This window comes from Pinus tabuliformis, chromosome 3_1 (genome assembly GCF_031772625.1).
Source record: "Pinus tabuliformis cultivar Carrire ecotype Pingquan chromosome 3_1, CPIR1, whole genome shotgun sequence".
Lineage (NCBI taxonomy): Eukaryota > Viridiplantae > Streptophyta > Pinopsida > Pinales > Pinaceae > Pinus > Pinus tabuliformis.
The window spans coordinates 240,541,181-240,558,378 of record NC_142301.1 but is presented as its reverse complement, the minus strand read 5'-3'; the positions used below and the strand labels follow the sequence as shown (position 1 = coordinate 240,558,378).

The following is a 17,198-nucleotide window of genomic DNA, read 5'->3' as shown; positions in this document are numbered from 1 at the left end:
TTCTTTTACCAATTCTCTAATTCTAAATGAGCTTGTGTTTGATATCAGTTCTGAAATACTTTTAAGAAGGTACTTCCTCCAAGTTGTTGTAGTCATATATGAAAGTATCAACATTTTTGTTGTAATATATGAAAGTATCATATATGATATTTTTAGATTTAATCATCATGAATTTTGTTTTGCTAGTATTAATGGTTAATACCCATATTAAAGCATAAATCCTAGGTGGTTACCAATATCATAGGGACTCCTTACAATAAGCACAATACACTCAATATAAAGATGAAGAGTGATAAATATATTAGTCAGGGTTGGGAAAATACAACTTGCTTCCTCCAAAAAATCTTGTAACATGTCAATGTATATGCCAAAAATGGTAGGGGACAAGTGACAACCTTGATTGACTCCAATATTAGAGTTAATTTCCTCAAACCAACTTTTAGTGTTCCAAAACTTGGTAATATTATTCACATACAACCTTGTTATAGCCACTTGGCATGTGTTATGTTCTTTGCACATGGTGTAGTGGGAGGAGAAGCAAAAGGGGATTTTCATGGGAGGTGATAGCCTCTATGTGGGGACACAAAGGGGAACACGAAGAGAAAACCTTTGATAGGTTTTTCTCAAGTGACTTTTCATGGTATGTTTTTCACCGTTGGCAGTTTCATGGCACATGAAATTGAGGTCCATGGTAATGTAACTCTAGCTAAGCAACTATGGTTGTATTGTAATTAAGGATTAATGAATTAGGGGCATACAAATATTGTATTGTAACTTTTAAAATATATAATACAATAAAAAATAGGAGGTGCAACATTTGAACATTATTTCTGGTTTTTCATTTTTGGTTTCTAACATAAAATTTCTATGTTAAAATTGTGCTTGTGTGTGTGTATTCCATTGCAAAATTATATTTTGATTAAAAATATGTTTGCTAACATTAACTATACAGGGTTAAAATGAACAATAGTAGTATTTAAATCACAAGGAACCTTTATCTCTTACAACCTATTCCTCAAGTTTGTCTTGGGTACTATGTCAAACACTTTTCTAAAATTAATGAAAGAACACAGAATATTGGTTTTATCATTGTGGGACTCCTTCACAATCATCTTAAGAGTAAAAAGGTGGTCAAAATTTGAATGATATCTACTTGATCTGGTTTGTCCTTTAGTCCTTTTCTTGTGGCTTTATCACCATAAATTAGTATTCCTTCCTAATTGATTCCATAGATCATTGCAAAAATGGGTCTAATATTGATGGTCTTATAATTAGAGGGAGTGTGTTTATCTTCACTTTTAAAGATAGGTACAATGAGGTTTTGCATCTAGGGCTTAGGGAAACCTTATTTCAATGTTATATTGAAGAGCTTGTGAATGTGAGGGATGAGGATAAGCCCTTTGATTTAAAAAAAAAAATCTTGATAGCCTTAATTGTTCTTGACTTTCCCATTTGCAAGCTACGTAAAACTCCATAACTTCCTAAGAAAATATTTCATCCTTTAAAGGAATGTTTAAAATGGTTTCCATGGTGCTAGGAAATTCATAAAGATTTTTAAGGTAAAAATTCCTGAATAAAATCATATTGTTTTCTTTAATTTATGAACTAATATATATTTTAGATTTTTAATTACTTATTCTTTCTCTTTTTTTAGTTTTGAAATGATATCTCATTCACACACACACACAATTTAATATATTTCATTTTTTAATTATCTTAACTCAATTTAACTTGGGTGGTTGGGAGGAATGATTATTATTTGGTTTCTTATTTTTGAGAGTTAATAAACAAATTGAAGTTCAAATTAACATTAGTTATTACCTAACTGATGATTGAGGAGGGAATGGCGATAGCGCAGCTCTGAAACTATGGTTCTGAAATACCCTGCGACGGCGCAGACTGCACGACTTGCACACACCCTACCCCCTTCAGAATGAACACCAGCCAAAGAGTAACAACTCTCCCTTGGTTCACCAACGTGATAATGGAGTTTCCCAAGGGGGGGCCTCAAATCCCTCCCCTACGTCCATTCGTGAGCCTCCAATGCAGCCAAGTACTCTACCCTCTGAGCCAGTATAAGAAGATGAGGTCAACAACGAATCTCCACTGCTAAACAAGACAAATGCATCCATGCACCAGATATATGAGAGCAAAGAGAAACCAGATGGGAAACCAGAGTCAGAGGAACGACCTAGGGTCACATCGAAGACATGCAAACCAGTGGCTGTTGAAAGGCCCAAGATAGAACTTCCAAGCCATAGGATCAATGGGCAAATCCAGTTTATGAAGGACCATGCACTTCTTGGAAAATTTATCGGCTTTTGGCCTACAGGAAAGGCATTGAAAGGTTGGATCTCAGCAAAATGGAAGCCTAAAGGCCATGTTACGCTGTAGCTACGACCGAAGGGGTTCTTTACTGCAATCTTCATTTGCATAGAAGATAGGAATTGAATCATGGATGAAGGAACCTACTTCTTCAACTCAACGGGCCTGTACTTAAGAGAGTGCGTGGAGATATTTAACCCGAACAAGGAGGACCTCAATTGGGCTCCAGTATGGATCAGGATGTACTCACTTCCAGCAAAATACTGGGATGAAGATTCGCTCGAAGACATAGGAAATGGGTTGGGGGAGTTCATAAAATCGGCGGAAGAGACGAAGCTACGCAGATACACCTCCTACGCCCGTATCTGCGTCTTCATGCAACTGTACATACCCTTCCCGGACTCGGTAAGTCTTTTCCCTGATGACTATGAATGGGTTCAACCTCTGGATTATGAAAATGTTCCCTTTCACTGTCGAAGGTGTCATGCTTTGGGGCACCTCTTTAGAGACTGTCCTCTAAATGCCAAGGCCCAAAATTCTGCTCCCTCAGACAAACCGGACCAAGATGGCTTCATCAAAGTTGCAAGTCATAAAAGAACGCACAAGAAACCCTCCACAGGGAAGAAACCCCAGCAGGACGCTGCCTCCTTTCCCTCAACAAGCAACAGCTTTGAGGTCCTTGCTAAAACCTCAGCTGACCATTATCTGCATTCGACGCCCAACCCTAAGCCCTCCTCTTCTTCCGCTATCCCTCCTCCCTCCGGCTCCCCCTCCATATCCCGCTCCCCTATTATCACCACTGACACCCCAAAGGAGGCCAGCAAGATCTCAGATTGGAAAGCAAAAGAAATGGATGTTGATGGTGATCCCAGTCAGTCCTTAAGCTTAGCAATCATTGCAGATGAAAAGAACCAGGAACAACAAATGGATGAAGAACCTGAGAGCATTGACCTAAGTGGTCTTGACATTCTGGAGCTCGAGCAGGTCTGCAAAAAAAAGGACTATGATAAGATTCCAGAGCACCAGATCAGCAAATTGGAAGTCATCATATCTAGGGCCTACCAGCAACAGCAACTCGACATCCAACCGGGCAGTCATTGGGATGGTGGCTTTCCCCCTAAAGATTCTAAAAAGCGAGGGAGAAGAACAGATCTCCAACGAACTATTGCAATAGGGAAAATCTTGGTGGATTCAGGCAGGTATGCCAAGTTGACTAAGTACTACAAGCCCTCCCCCAGTAGTGAATCATGAAACTTATTTCATGGAATATAAGAGGGCTCAATAGCCCGGGGAAACTCAGATTAATAAAAAACATGATAAAGCAGGAGCAGCCGTAGATTTTCTTTCTCCAAGAAACGAAGTGTAACAGTATCACTCTTGGAAACATTCTTTCCAGGGCATGGCCAGATTGTCACTCGGTTGTAGTGGATGCCTCAGGGGCCTCAGGTGGACTGGCTATCGCATGGAACACTCAAGCGATAGTGCTGACAGACATCCATGCTTCTCATCACATTATTCAAGCCACCTTTCACATTATAGGTACCAACATTCATGGTCATCTAACCAACATTTATTTCCCACAGGAAGCAAGCAACAAAATCGCGGTTCTAAACACAATAGAAGCGCTCAATCTCAATAGAGTCCACCCTCTTTGGATCATGGGGGGCGATTATAACATGATAACCAGGCTAGAAGAAAAGCAAGGCGGGTGAGCTAGGCTGGAGCAAGAAGACGCCCACTTCAAAGAATTCATCCAAAATAATTCTCTAATTGACATGCAATTCTGCAACGGCACGCATACGTGGAGTAATCGAAGAACAGGGAGGCAACAAATCGCATCCAAACTTGATAGATTCCTCATTTCTGACAATGCGGTGCATCTTGGAGGCGATATTACTGCATCAATTCTCCCTTACTCAGGCTCGGATCATTGGCCTATCTCCCTCCAGTGGCAAAGACTGGGTAATGCCACTAGGCGACCATTTCACTTCGAAGCATTTTGGCTCTCCCACCCCGCTTTCAAAGACTTCATCAGATCTACATGGAACTCCTTCCCTCTGCCAAAAGGCACAAAAATGTTTCAGTTTCAACAAAAGCTCAAATTTTGTAAAGCCCAAATCAAGCGCTAGAACAAGGAGACATTCGACAATATCTTTCAAGCGCAGCAAGATTTAAACAAGGAAATGAAAGAGCTCCAACAACAAATCATCATAGATGGATACAATGAAGAGACCCTGGCTCAGGAACAACACATTCATAATCAATTGGAGGAGAGAAGGAAGCAGGAGGAAATACTGTGGAAGCAAAAGTCCTGGATTAGATGGCTGAAATAAGGCGAGAGGAACAAAAAATTCTTCCATAGAACCACAATCCAGTGAAGAATGCACAATACCATTTATTTCATTCAGAATCCAGAAGGGGAGAGAATGGAAAACCATGCGAAGATTGAGCAGGAGTTCCTAAGACATTTCCAGCAAGTCCATCAAGAGCCCCATGCGGATAGGCGACCTGCTATAGAAAAAGTCATTCAAAATGTGCTTAAAATCATTACAGCAGAGCATAACGAACTCCTTCTACGCCCAACTACGCAATAGGAGGTGGATGCAGCTATGAACCAGCTCAAGGAGGGCAAAGCCCCTCGCCCGGATGGCTTTACCACTACGTTCTTCCACACTTTCTGGGAGCTGATAAAAGAAGAAGTCTGGCTTGTGGTGGAGGAATCGCGCACTCTTCATTGGCTTTTGTCCTCACTCAACTCATCCTTCATTGCGCTTGTCCCTAAAGAAGAGAACACTAGAACCCCAGACAAATTTCGTCTAATTGCACTCTGTAATGTAATATACAAAGTGATATCCAAGGTCATTGCCAACAGGTTAAAGCCGCTACTACTCATGCTCATCTCGCCAGAACAATCGGGCTACGTGGAAGGATGACAGGTTCCGGACGGCATCATCCTCACATATAAAATCATACAATCCCTCAAGCATTCCAAACAAGTAGGTATGATTCTCAAGATTGACCTCTCAAAGGCTTTTGATAAGCTCAATTGGACATACATACAAAAAATGTTAACAGCTTTTGGTTTCTCGCGTATGTGGGTGCGATGGGTTATGAGCCTAATTTCTTCAACTTTCTTCTCCATCCTCATAAATGGCATCCCATCCCGTGCTTTTAGTCCATCTAGAGGAATCAGACAAGGAGATCCTCTATCCCCTTTCCTTTTTGTGCTAATGGAAGAAGGCCTGGGTTGCAACATCAAGCAGGCCCTCCTCTCCCAGCATCTCAAAGGATTATCCATTCACAATCTACCTGCTATCTCTCATCAACAATTCGTGGATGACAATATGCTCTTTGGATACACTTCAGTTCAGGAAGCTTCTCTATTCAAATCCCTGCTGAATGACTTCTCTGAGGCTTCAGGCACCAGTATCAATAAGGCTAAATTGCAAATCTTCTTCTTCAACACTCCTCCTGTAACCCAATTTGCCATTGCTCGAATCCTGGGCTTCTCCATAGACTCTCTTCCTTCTAAATACCTTGGAGCCCCCCTCATTGATTCTACCCTTAAGCATGCTTCCTGGCATATGCTTCTTGAGAAACATGAATCTTGCCTCAATCTGTGGACTCATAGAACCCTGAACATTACTAGTTGTTTGCTGCTAATCAAAGCTGTCCTACAGGCTATGCCTATCTACTTATTCACCATCTTGGCTATGCCCAAATGGGTTATCAAAAAAATAAAGGCCCTTCAGTGCAACTTCCTTTGGGGCGCAACAGGTACTAATTGCAAATGGGCCTTGGTAAGGTGGACTACAGTTTGTAAGCCTAAAGAAAAAGGGGGCATAGGTTTAAGGGACCCCAGTCATAGCAACAAAATCATGTCTACGAAAATTTGGTGGAAATGGCTATCTGCTCCCAACAAGCCATGGGCAACCATTTGGACCACCAAATACGCCAACCATAGACCACATGAAGAGCTAATCAGATACACTCCCACTGAAAAAGGATCGCTTATATGGAATGCCGCTAAAAAACATTACCTAATGATCCAGCAACACAGTTTCTGGGAAGTAACAAATGGTTGATCAGTGCGGTTCTGGATGGACGCATGGAATCAGCTACTGAAGCTCTACAGCACACTAGAACAACCTATAGAACACTACAGGGAAGGGAAACTACAGGAAGAGGAATGGCGGAATTGGATTCAGGAGACAGAATAGGGGTATAGACAATGGAAGCATAGTAATAGAATAATTGAGAACGTGGATCACCAAACTCAGCAGCATCTGGAGAGGGAGCTCCAAAATTGAAGAATCGGATACTTGGAGGACAAGGACATTCTTCGATGGGGCTAGTCACCCAAGGGATCCTTTACCACAAAAGAGGCCTACAAAATCGTTTGCATAAATCCGGAGCCCCTGGATCCCATCTGGAGTAGAATTTGGTCTTCAGGCATTTGGCCCAAAGTCTCCCTTTTCCTCTGGCTGGTCGGGCACCGGAAAATCCTCACTTGGGACAATCTCAGACGTAGGAACTTTCATGGACCCTCAATGTGCGTCAATTGTAAATCCCAGGAGGAAACCATCCAGCACCTCCTAGATTCATGTTCTCTTGCCAATCAATTGTGGGAGAAGGTGAGCTTTCGATGTCAAAGAAAATGCAGAGGGTCGGAAGACATCCTCAACTCCTTGCGCCAGTGGCAACAGAACCCTTACAAAAGTGAAATTCTCAACCATTTATGGAGAATAATTCCTGGTCTCCTCCTCTGGACTATCTGGAAAGAGAGGAATAAGCACATATTTAAGGATCAAAGTACTCCGCAAGAGATCATATGGGGAAATTTCTGCCATAACCTCAAAGAGACCTTGGCGCTTCGGAATTGGGCTCAGGACGACTTTCCCTCCATCGCAAATGCGAAGACCATTTAGGCAAACTCGAATTTGCAACTCCCGCAAGGAACTCAAATTCAAGCCCCGTCTATGCGCAACAACAATAAAAAGGACTCTTGGACTCCTCCCCCAAAGAACACAATCAAGCTCAACTTTGATGGCGCTTCTAAGGGTAATCCTGGAAATGCAGGATTCAGGGTCATATTCAGAAACCATGAAGGCTCGCCTCTCCATATTTACTTTGGGAATATAGGCTGGGATACTAACAACTCGGCGGAACTGGAGGGTCTCTGGCAAGGGCTTCTCCTTTCCAAGAAACACAATTTACAGCCCCTGGAAATCGAAGGCGATTCCCAAATTCTTATCAACATGGCTAATCAACTTCAAAATGGGACTCATGCGAGGAAAATAGCCAATAGCTGGAGGCTTGAGGCCAGACTGGAAGCCATAGAACAACTACTCCACAATAATCTAGCCATTATCTTCAATCATGTCAAGAGGGAAGGCAACAAGGTTGCTGATCTTCTTGCCAATTTGGGAGTGGATGCGGAGCACACTATACTCACAGGAACTATAGACATCATTCAGAATCATGATCAAGCCCAGGAATGCACCATTTTGGTCCAAAAGGATGCAGCTCCCCCAGATGCGGGTGACTGATGCGGCATTCAAAGTGAAAAGACTGGGGTGGGGCGAGGCAGCTCGACACCTGCCCACCTAGTACGCAGCATTAAATACTTGTAAATGGGAGAGCGCTTGGCATGCGCGCAAGGCAAGTCATAACAGCTCTCATTCAGGTGGCCCTGGTTCATTCTTCCTGTCCTATGCAATAGCTCTTCCCTCTGCACGCTCCAACCTACAAGAGATGACGGCAATCTTCAATGCTGCAGTTATGGAAGTGGTTTCTCGAGAAATGTCTGGCAAGTTTAAGGCAAGGCTCTGTTCTGGGTTTGCGTTGAAGCCTTTCGAGCTGTCTCTTTGGGCTCATCCCCTCGCCTCTGCTCAAATTACGGTTCTCTCTGTAGTCTCTTGGCACTTGCCGAGGAAAGCCTTTCTGAAGCTTAGCTCGGCCATCCAGGGGCAGCTCTTGCTGTTCCTCTCTCTCCTCTGGGGGGTTTTGGGCTATAGTCTGGCGGTCTTCGTGTCGGCTTTTCATCACCTGGTCTCAGGTCTTGCCTTTGGCTTTGGCGGGTGGTTTTTGAGTAGTTCCTTCACAGCCTCTGTCCCCTCGTTCAATCGTTTGGTCTTAGGCCTGGTCTTTGATACTGGGGGGTGGGAGATTAGTCCTGTCAATTCAAAGGTCGCTCATTTTCACTCTGGAAAGTATCACTCTGTGCTCAATTGGTTCCCGCTGACGAAAGGCTTTCGTAGGCTCCCATCTTGGCCCCCGCGTCTTTGTTGCTCCGCTGGCCTTATAGTTGCTCAGCCTGTCTGCAACCTATCTAATGCTCCCTCAAAGATGGCTTGACTTCGCCAAAGAATGGGGTGTCGTAGAGGCCAACCCCGGCGTGCACCGACAAGCTCGTCTTCGGATTTGCCATCCCCCTCCAGTGAATTGTTTACTGGTTGATACCCCAGCACTCACAGTGGGAGAGGGCGGCGTTGTGCCTCCAGTCACTACCGTGGGCCTCCTTCCTCGACCGGCTCTGTAATTTTCTCTTTTAACAATTCCCTGCATCGGCCTCGGATAATGGCCCACATTACAGTGGTTTTCCATGAGACTACACAGATGGAGGACTCAGACTCTCATCCGGGAGGCTCGGGGGTAGTCTTTGGTCCTTCTCCTTCTATTCAGCTTGGAATTGGTATGGTGCCTTGGCAAGTTCAAAATGCTCCTGGTTGCAGCAATCAAGATGCGGAGATGTTGCCTGTAGACCTCGGTCCCTCTGATCAGAACGCTGCTCTAGCTATGGGTGAGCCAGAATTCGGATGGTGCCGCATTGTGGAAGAGCCACAAGCTGACTAGCATGCTCTCATTGGCGACGATATTTTTTTGGTTATGCTATGGCTACCACCGGGCAAGTTTTCTATGTTAGCTATGTTGTGGATTTCCTGAGTTTTTTTGATGTTTTGTTCACTATGAAGAACCAGAAGAGTATCATCCCGGTCCCTTGTGTGGGTTCTGAAATTGTTCTTCTTACCTGTTTATTTTTTGAAAGTTCTGCCTCTTAACAGAGAAATGTACTAACTTCGATCTCTATGTAAATATTTCTCTACCTTGTTAATAGAATTAGTCTTACTCAGATAAAAAAAAAAAAAAAAAAGTTGTTACCTAACTGATGAGTTCATATCAATAAATTTCTATGTATTTTTTGTATATAAATTAATTGGTAACTAGAATACACTATCATGGACATCACTAAAATCCTACAAATGCCTACCAATGTGTGGGTGTGTGTGTGTGATCTCAAACATCTAATTTAAATCCATCATAATTAAAGACAAACATGAAAAAAAAATTAAAAAAATTAATATATGAACAATCCAAAAGGAAGGATAACTCTTAATAAGATTGCAGAAAATGCACATTCTACCATTTGGGCTCAAGGTCGAGCATGTTTACCAACTCAATCTTCCGATTATTTATGTAGATTCATGGCAAGACTATAGAGTTCCTTTGAAGTTGTCTCATGTGAGGATCAAAGATAAGGAAGACTCTCTTTGATGGGTTCATTCTCCATTTAGGGAATATACTCCCAAAACTGGTTATTTATACTTGACATATGCTAGAATGCTGGTGGACCCAATTTGGCGGTGGAAGAAGATATGGAAACTAAGTTGTCTTGTATGAGCTAAGGTTTTCCTATGGTGTTTGCTTGAAAACAAAATCCCTAAATGGGATCACTTACGAAAGTTGTGAAAGGAAGGGTCCATCTATTTGATGAATACTTTGCAAAAACCACTGAGGAATCGATGATTCAGTTTTTTCTAACCTGCCCTTTCACACTAGGTATATGACTAGTTTACAAAAATAATATTGGATGTGGTGTTGTTGGGCTTGGTGAGACCTTTCTTGACACTTGAAAACCTTGGTGGGAACAGTCAAATGATAGGTAACTTAGGAATATCCCCCCAATCGTTGTTAGGGATTTTGGCTAGCCAAGAACAAGGCTATTTTCCATAACCAACCCTTTTCCCCTGACTAACTGGTTGCATAGGTCCTTGCAATCTATTCTCTCATTCCATCCTTAGACTCTGCCCATGTTCTGCATGTTATATCAACTGAAGTTACAAATTTCTCCATTATTTAGGCATATTTTGATGGGACTTCTCTTACAAGCGGAGTTTGTGGAGGAGGGGAACTCCTTTACTTACAGGAACAATAGTTCTTCAAGCGTCAAATTAGTTTGGGAACGCGCTCAAGTAACTATGAAATGTTGCTAGCATAACGACTTTTATTATGTTTTCCCATTGAAAAAGAATGCCATACTCTTAAGATCTTTGGAGACTACGTGAATGTCATAAATTGGTTCAATGAGACACATAAATGCCATAGCCACACACTACTTCCTATTCTTGAGGAGACTCTTCATCTAAATCTTTCTTTTGATTAGATTTCCTATTACCACATATAGAGGGAGTGTAACACAACAATAAATGCCTTATCTAAACTTGACGCTAAACAAGGTCTTCGCATATGGAAAATCATTGAACAGATAGGGGAGGATGCACATGAGTAATATCAATGGTGGTTCATAGATAGATACCAACATGCACAATAACCAACAAACTTGATATATTTGCTATATATTTTTTCTTTTTGATAAAATCTTAAGACCATAATAATGACCGGGGATATGATATGTAACTCCTTTATTACTTATGGACATATATTCCCCTTATATAATACCTCAACCTACTTAATCATAGCCTTTACACCGACTTGATCTTATAGAATGCATGATAATGCATAACCACAAATAATATTTTCATAAGTTACCCATTTTTTTAGGATAACAAAAATATAAACAATCCAAAAATCCTAAAGAATTAACTACATTTAATAATGTTTGAATTCATTTTCGGTAACCACAAGAAATGATTGATTATTACTCTTCTTATTTTAACTCAATTCCCACATGTTAATACAATGGTTTCGGATCTTCTTATTAAAGTCTCATGTTTACCTACTAACAACATAATTAAACATAAAAGATAAAACACATGTACATTAAACTTAGAGTTCTAACTAGAGGATAACATAACTACATTTCAAATGAAAGACCACGTACATTAAACTGAGAGTCTCCGTTCCTTACTCATTTTCCTTAGTTTTGTCTCGATTTTCGGACAGCGTTTCATGTCGGTAGCCCTATTTTTACTTTTGCTTTCCGTTTATTCCACGCTTTCTCGAGCGAGTTGGTGATCAACTCTTCACCGATAGAATCAATCAAACCAAAATCTTCTTGTGCATGCTTCTATAACAATGGAATCAAAATGTCAAACAATGAAGCTTCTTCGGCACGATTCTATACTGGAAATCACATTTTCAAACTATTTCCCGTTGTTGAAGGCTGATATCCATCGGTGTCAATAACGATCAGATATGCTTTAAATTCCGTGGCAATTAATCAGTTTGAATATCGATGAGATCTGATTTGAATAACGTGGTGATTATTATTTGAAGTATAGAAGACTGTGCAATCAATCCTCTAACATTATTGGTTTGAATATATCGATCAGATTTACTTCCAAAAATAACGCAGTGACTATTTTAAGTTTCGACTGACTCGCCTCCCCATTAAGGCGTGGATTTATTGTTTCTTACTGCGACTAAACATTCGACAAGTGACATATTGAAAAAACAGGGGCCAACACCTTCCTTGTGAAATACACGAGGAAAACGGAGTTGTTGGAGTGGTCTTTATGGTTATTTTTTTGTTTGGTGTAGGGATTTTGTCGAAAAATTTGTTGTGAAATTTTGATTTGTGTTATTTAAACTAATTTTATTTTTTTGATTGTAGATATGGATTCAACACCCTGAAAAACCCTAGGACACATTTATTTTACAGTGTACCTATCAAACTTGTGATTTCAATGAATTCCCGTCTTATTTTAGAGAAATTAAACTGAAAAAGTCCCAAAAAAATCACACAAAAAAACAACTAGCAAAAAAACTAATACAAATTGCTCAGACAATTTTTCAACTAAAAGAATAGTTGAAAAAATCTAAAAAAACTCAACCACTCAACCTACTAAATCTACCAAACTTGCTAGAGTAAGTGTTATTTGCTAGTTTCCAAGTCTTAGCACTAGCATAAGCATGGAGGAAAAACTAATACAGATTGCTTAAGCACCAATATAAGTATGTGATCATTATACAATGACCAATAATAAATTATGTGATATTTTTGTTTAATTTAGTTGAATTACAGATTTTAAAAATATTTCAAAGTCTAATTTACAAAAACCAAAAAACGAAATTAACCGCTGTTCACCTCATTGTAAAATATTTGTAAAATCTGCAATCGAGGATGGCAAATATTTCTTATCACTCAAAAGATAGTGGAATGTTTTAGAATGGAAAGTAGCGGATGTAAACACCATTTTACATATGCTGGGATTTCTACTTCCCTTTCCTTAAATATCCATTTGTCATATATCTCGTAAACCTACAGGCTGCACCCACCTCACTGCATGAGACGGCCTGCAGCCAGACCGCCAGTATGGGCCTGGACTCCTTTAAACTTTTTGACTTATTTGGGGCTGGACCCCTTTAAACCTTTTGACATATTTGTATTTGTCTGCACCTGTGCTTTCTTTCACAAAGATCTGAAATTTCTGGATTACTGATAAGCATATGTAGGAATAGTCCTAGAATGTGGTTTAATTAGTTAGGTCCAATTTAGAGTAAGATTATATATGCCTGAGAGTTGTTCCAAAGAATTTCTTCGGTTGAATAAAAACGTGGTATATGAATAAAAAATAAAATCAAGTGCAGCGAAAACTGGCATATTCCCTACCATACGAAATCTTCGTCTCCGAGCAATCTGTAACAATGACAAGACTATAAATTTTCAAATGCAAATGGGCTACATCCCATACTGTTCTGAACAATTCTAAAATAAGGGGACAATAAAAAAAGATTCTTATCATAAATCAAACTTTTGTAACAAAAAAGTTGTACGCTATATTTTTTTTAGGTTTTAAGTTTCAAAAAATTCCCGTGCCTTATTTCAAAATGGTATTTAAGATAGATCTTAATTCCAATTGAGGAGTAGTATTTATGATAAATTTTGAAGATGATGTTTACTATAAATCTTAAATTTTATGAGACTAAAAATCAAATTCTAAACCATTATAATAATATAATCATTATCTCAATATATCATAAAATATAAACTGAATTGATACATTTCAGCTGATTCTAGCCACTATACCCAAATAACTCATCCACATTTCAGATTATCCAACCTATTACGAAAGGACCAACTCTCAATTGTTAATTTAACACACTATACAAAGAATTGGCCTCAACATTGTATTCTTCGTAAGATCAACCACTACCTTCTATGTTAAGACATTTTTGGAGGACCTTTCTCTTCATATGCTGCTCACTGATCTGTGCATGATCTGAACCGAACAGCGAGTGTAAATCAGAATCAGAAAGAATGTAAAATTCTTCGGAAGGACTTGCAGGTAACTTTCTCTTTCTCAGCTTCGATCTGGGTTTGATTGGTGCAGGAGGACAGCAGAGCACCAGAGGTATCCGGTGCTCCTCGGACTTAGGTGTCTGGCATTCTACTTCCCCTTCTCCATTATCCACCAACGAATCCAGGCAATTTTCGGAAAACCCAACATTATCCACCAACGAATCCAGGCATTTTTCGGAAAACCCAACATTAGTGGTCAACTTCAAACCACGTTGAACAGTTGCCAGTGGTACCGAAGCAGGCGTGCTTCCTGTTACAAAGAATGAATCTGCCTCTGGAATGACAAAATCCCTCGTCTTTACTTTCGCCAGTGTAGATGGTCTATTAGCTGGAGCCATAATATCAATAACTGCAACTTCTTTCTCGTTCTATTAATTCGATCAGAGGTCTAAACAATCTCAGGACAGTAATCCAGTATTCATTATCAGAGAGCGCAACAACATCTCTTTACTTAATTCCTATAGAATAAAATCTCATGAAGAGCAATTCAGAAGCATAGCAAATATTCTGTAGACAGAATCCGCAGCTTCAACCATTTTTTCCCTAAAGTATATGCAGCTTCAAGCAGACGAAGAAACTTATTATAACTGGCCGATGAGAAGGATCAGAGAAACTTTATGAATGAATTAAGGGCGGAGAGAGGATTTGACAAGGACTGCTCAACAACTATAACAAGCGTGTTAAAGTAGAAAACAATAAAGTCGTTGAAATCGTTCCTAATCTCCGATAATTTTCAATATAAGATTTTCCATAAAACAAAAAAATATATGTATAGTGTATAGATGATCGTAATATGCTGGATGACACGTGAAACATTCCAACTGCACTGTAAATCACTTACCTAGATTTATGCTGATTACAGATTTTGAGGTTAATTTGATGATAGGTTTTTAGAAATTTGATAGATTTTTGTGACTTATAATGACAATTAGATTGTCTTTTGAAATAATCATATTATTAATCATTTTTGTTGAGAAAATAATCATATTAGATAATTCTAAAATCACAAATTCACCATCCTAATACCCAAAATTTATTATAAATATGCTTTCACTGCAATTCCATAAAGATGTACCATAGTTATTAATACGCCAATCGAAAAAGAATCCCAATCACATAGATTGTCGTTTTGGCCATCCACTATGTTGCCATGGATTCTACTTTGTCCAGCTAATACTTCCTTGCAGGTACCCGATCTACCCAGTGCACGTGCATTCGGAAGCAACTGAACAGATAAGCAACTTTTCAACTAACATGAATTACTTACCTTCTCCCATTTCATGTGAGAAATGAGATTTTTCTAATACTAACCGATCTGGACTGATGCCTAATATTCACATGGGATCCTCATCAATAGCATTATATTTATCTTCGTCTAACCTGAGACCGCGGTGCAGTACCACTGGTCTTTGCTTTCAACATCGCTCAACAACTATTTATGATCCGCACGCTGACACATAGGAACTCTATTAACTTGGCAGCAACCTGTGTTATAAACTAGGTAGGTTAGTTGACAGCTTTTGTTAATAGCAGCAAGATATGCTGTTAATCTTTGTGTGAAAATGACATGTTCTTGTGTCTTAGTTTAATAATGTGTTCAACCATACATATCTGAGTTTCTGTTGGTTGCAGATTTGTTCTCGTGTTTACAATGGGTCAAGAAAAATTATTTTATATGTAGTTGTACTAGTAAAATCATGGTGAAAGATACCTCTGAATTTCTAGTTGTAAATTTGGGTATCCAATATTGACTTTGCTCCAAACTCATTGTATATACAATAGTGTATCAATAAAATAATGGTGAGAGATATATCTGAATCTCCGTTAATGACAAATATGGGCATCCAAGGTTGACTTTGGTATGTGATTATTGGATCAACAAAACGTAATTTATACGTCATCCATTAATCGCAGGTTCACAATTCTGAGTCAACCAACTCAACAACGCAGTCTTTAGTTCACCGACCTCTGCTCTCCTTGCATTGGACGCATCTTTCAATTCGTAGTAATTGGGAAACTCCTTCAGGTTTGTATGGAAAAATGGCAAGGCAAGCTTTACCATTCATGAAACCTCTCGTTATTTCGCCGCTCCTTTAGTCGATCTGGCCCACATTAGTAGAACGTAAATTTTAGGCCGGATTTCTTTATTCATGCTATCGTTGTTACGGTGATAGTGAAGTGTGATCCTATTATTGTTGTTACGGTGATGGTGAAGTGGGATACTATTCTCGTGCAAAGTGCACAGGGAAGGGAGTATAATAAGTTTTTATTTATTATTATTATTTATTTATTTTTTGTAAGTTAGGTTATGGAGTATTATAACATTGTATTTTTCTTCATAAAATAAAAATTTGGTGAGAAAAATCAAGTTAATTTAATTTTTTTTTATTAAAGATAAGGAATGTTGAATCAATCAAGTTAAGCAATGTTGAATCAATTTGTTGCATAGTAAACGTAAAACTAAAATTTGGTGAGAAAAAATTAGTTATTTTTTTTTTAATTAAAGATAAAGAATGTTGAATCAATCAAGTCAAGCAATGTTGAATCAATTTGTTGCTTATAAAATAAAATAAAAATTATGTTATAAATAGAAATGTTAGAAAATTATATATTACAGAACAATGAAACACATAAAATATTACAGAAATATAAACACAGAATACGCATAAAATAAGAGAGACAGATATATGTGGTTCACCCAACTTGGGCTATGTCCACAGAGAAACAGTTGGTCCTTCCTTTATATTATCTAGCAAAATAAAGAGAGACAACCTACAACAAATCTGCTGTAATTTCTTCTTTTCTCTCACACAATCTCCTCTCTCTTTCTCGCTTAGAATACACATATACACAGTCGCAATACAATTCTCTCATATATAGCAAGGGGTTGCCTTATAGGGCAAAAAACCTTAAATTAGACATAACTTCTACCATCAGATCATCCACCTAGTAAAAGGCTCAATTGACTACGAAATTACAATATTTTACAAAGCAATTTTACATCTACTTTTAGCTTCAGGGGCACTACACCCAAACCCTCGCTAGGTGAGGACTCACAAAAATTATCGTCGCCCCCGCTCAAGGAAAATAAACGGGCGCCGTTATCATCGCATTACGAACTGGGGTCCAATGCGGTGATACCTCTGAATAAAGAAGATAATCAAGCTCCACAACCAACAGTCTCCCACTTGGAGACTGATTATAACAACTCCACCTCTGTTTCATTTGCTGGACAATGACTCCACTTTGGACCTGGTTGTTTCTCATCTTTATCATCATACTTGAAGACCAATTGAAACTCAACAGAATATCAGTTTTTCCATGGTTACAA

General features: G+C 39.3%; 1 protein-coding gene across 1 annotated transcript; it reads right to left on the bottom strand.

Annotated features, from left to right (window-relative positions):
* Positions 1-13,549: 13,549 nt before the first annotated feature.
* LOC149186699 (uncharacterized) lies at positions 13,550-14,449 on the bottom strand. Its single transcript, XM_089412666.1, has one exon. The coding sequence runs from the start codon at positions 14,203-14,205 to the stop codon at positions 13,711-13,713; it is 495 nt and encodes a 164-aa protein (XP_089268792.1). The 5' UTR covers positions 14,206-14,449; the 3' UTR covers positions 13,550-13,710.
* Positions 14,450-17,198: the final 2,749 nt, after the last annotated feature.

Coding starts and splice junctions, on each gene's coding strand:
- LOC149186699 (XM_089412666.1), bottom strand. CDS start 14,205: ATGGCTCCAGCTAATAGACCATCTACACTGGCGAAAGTAAAGACGAGG.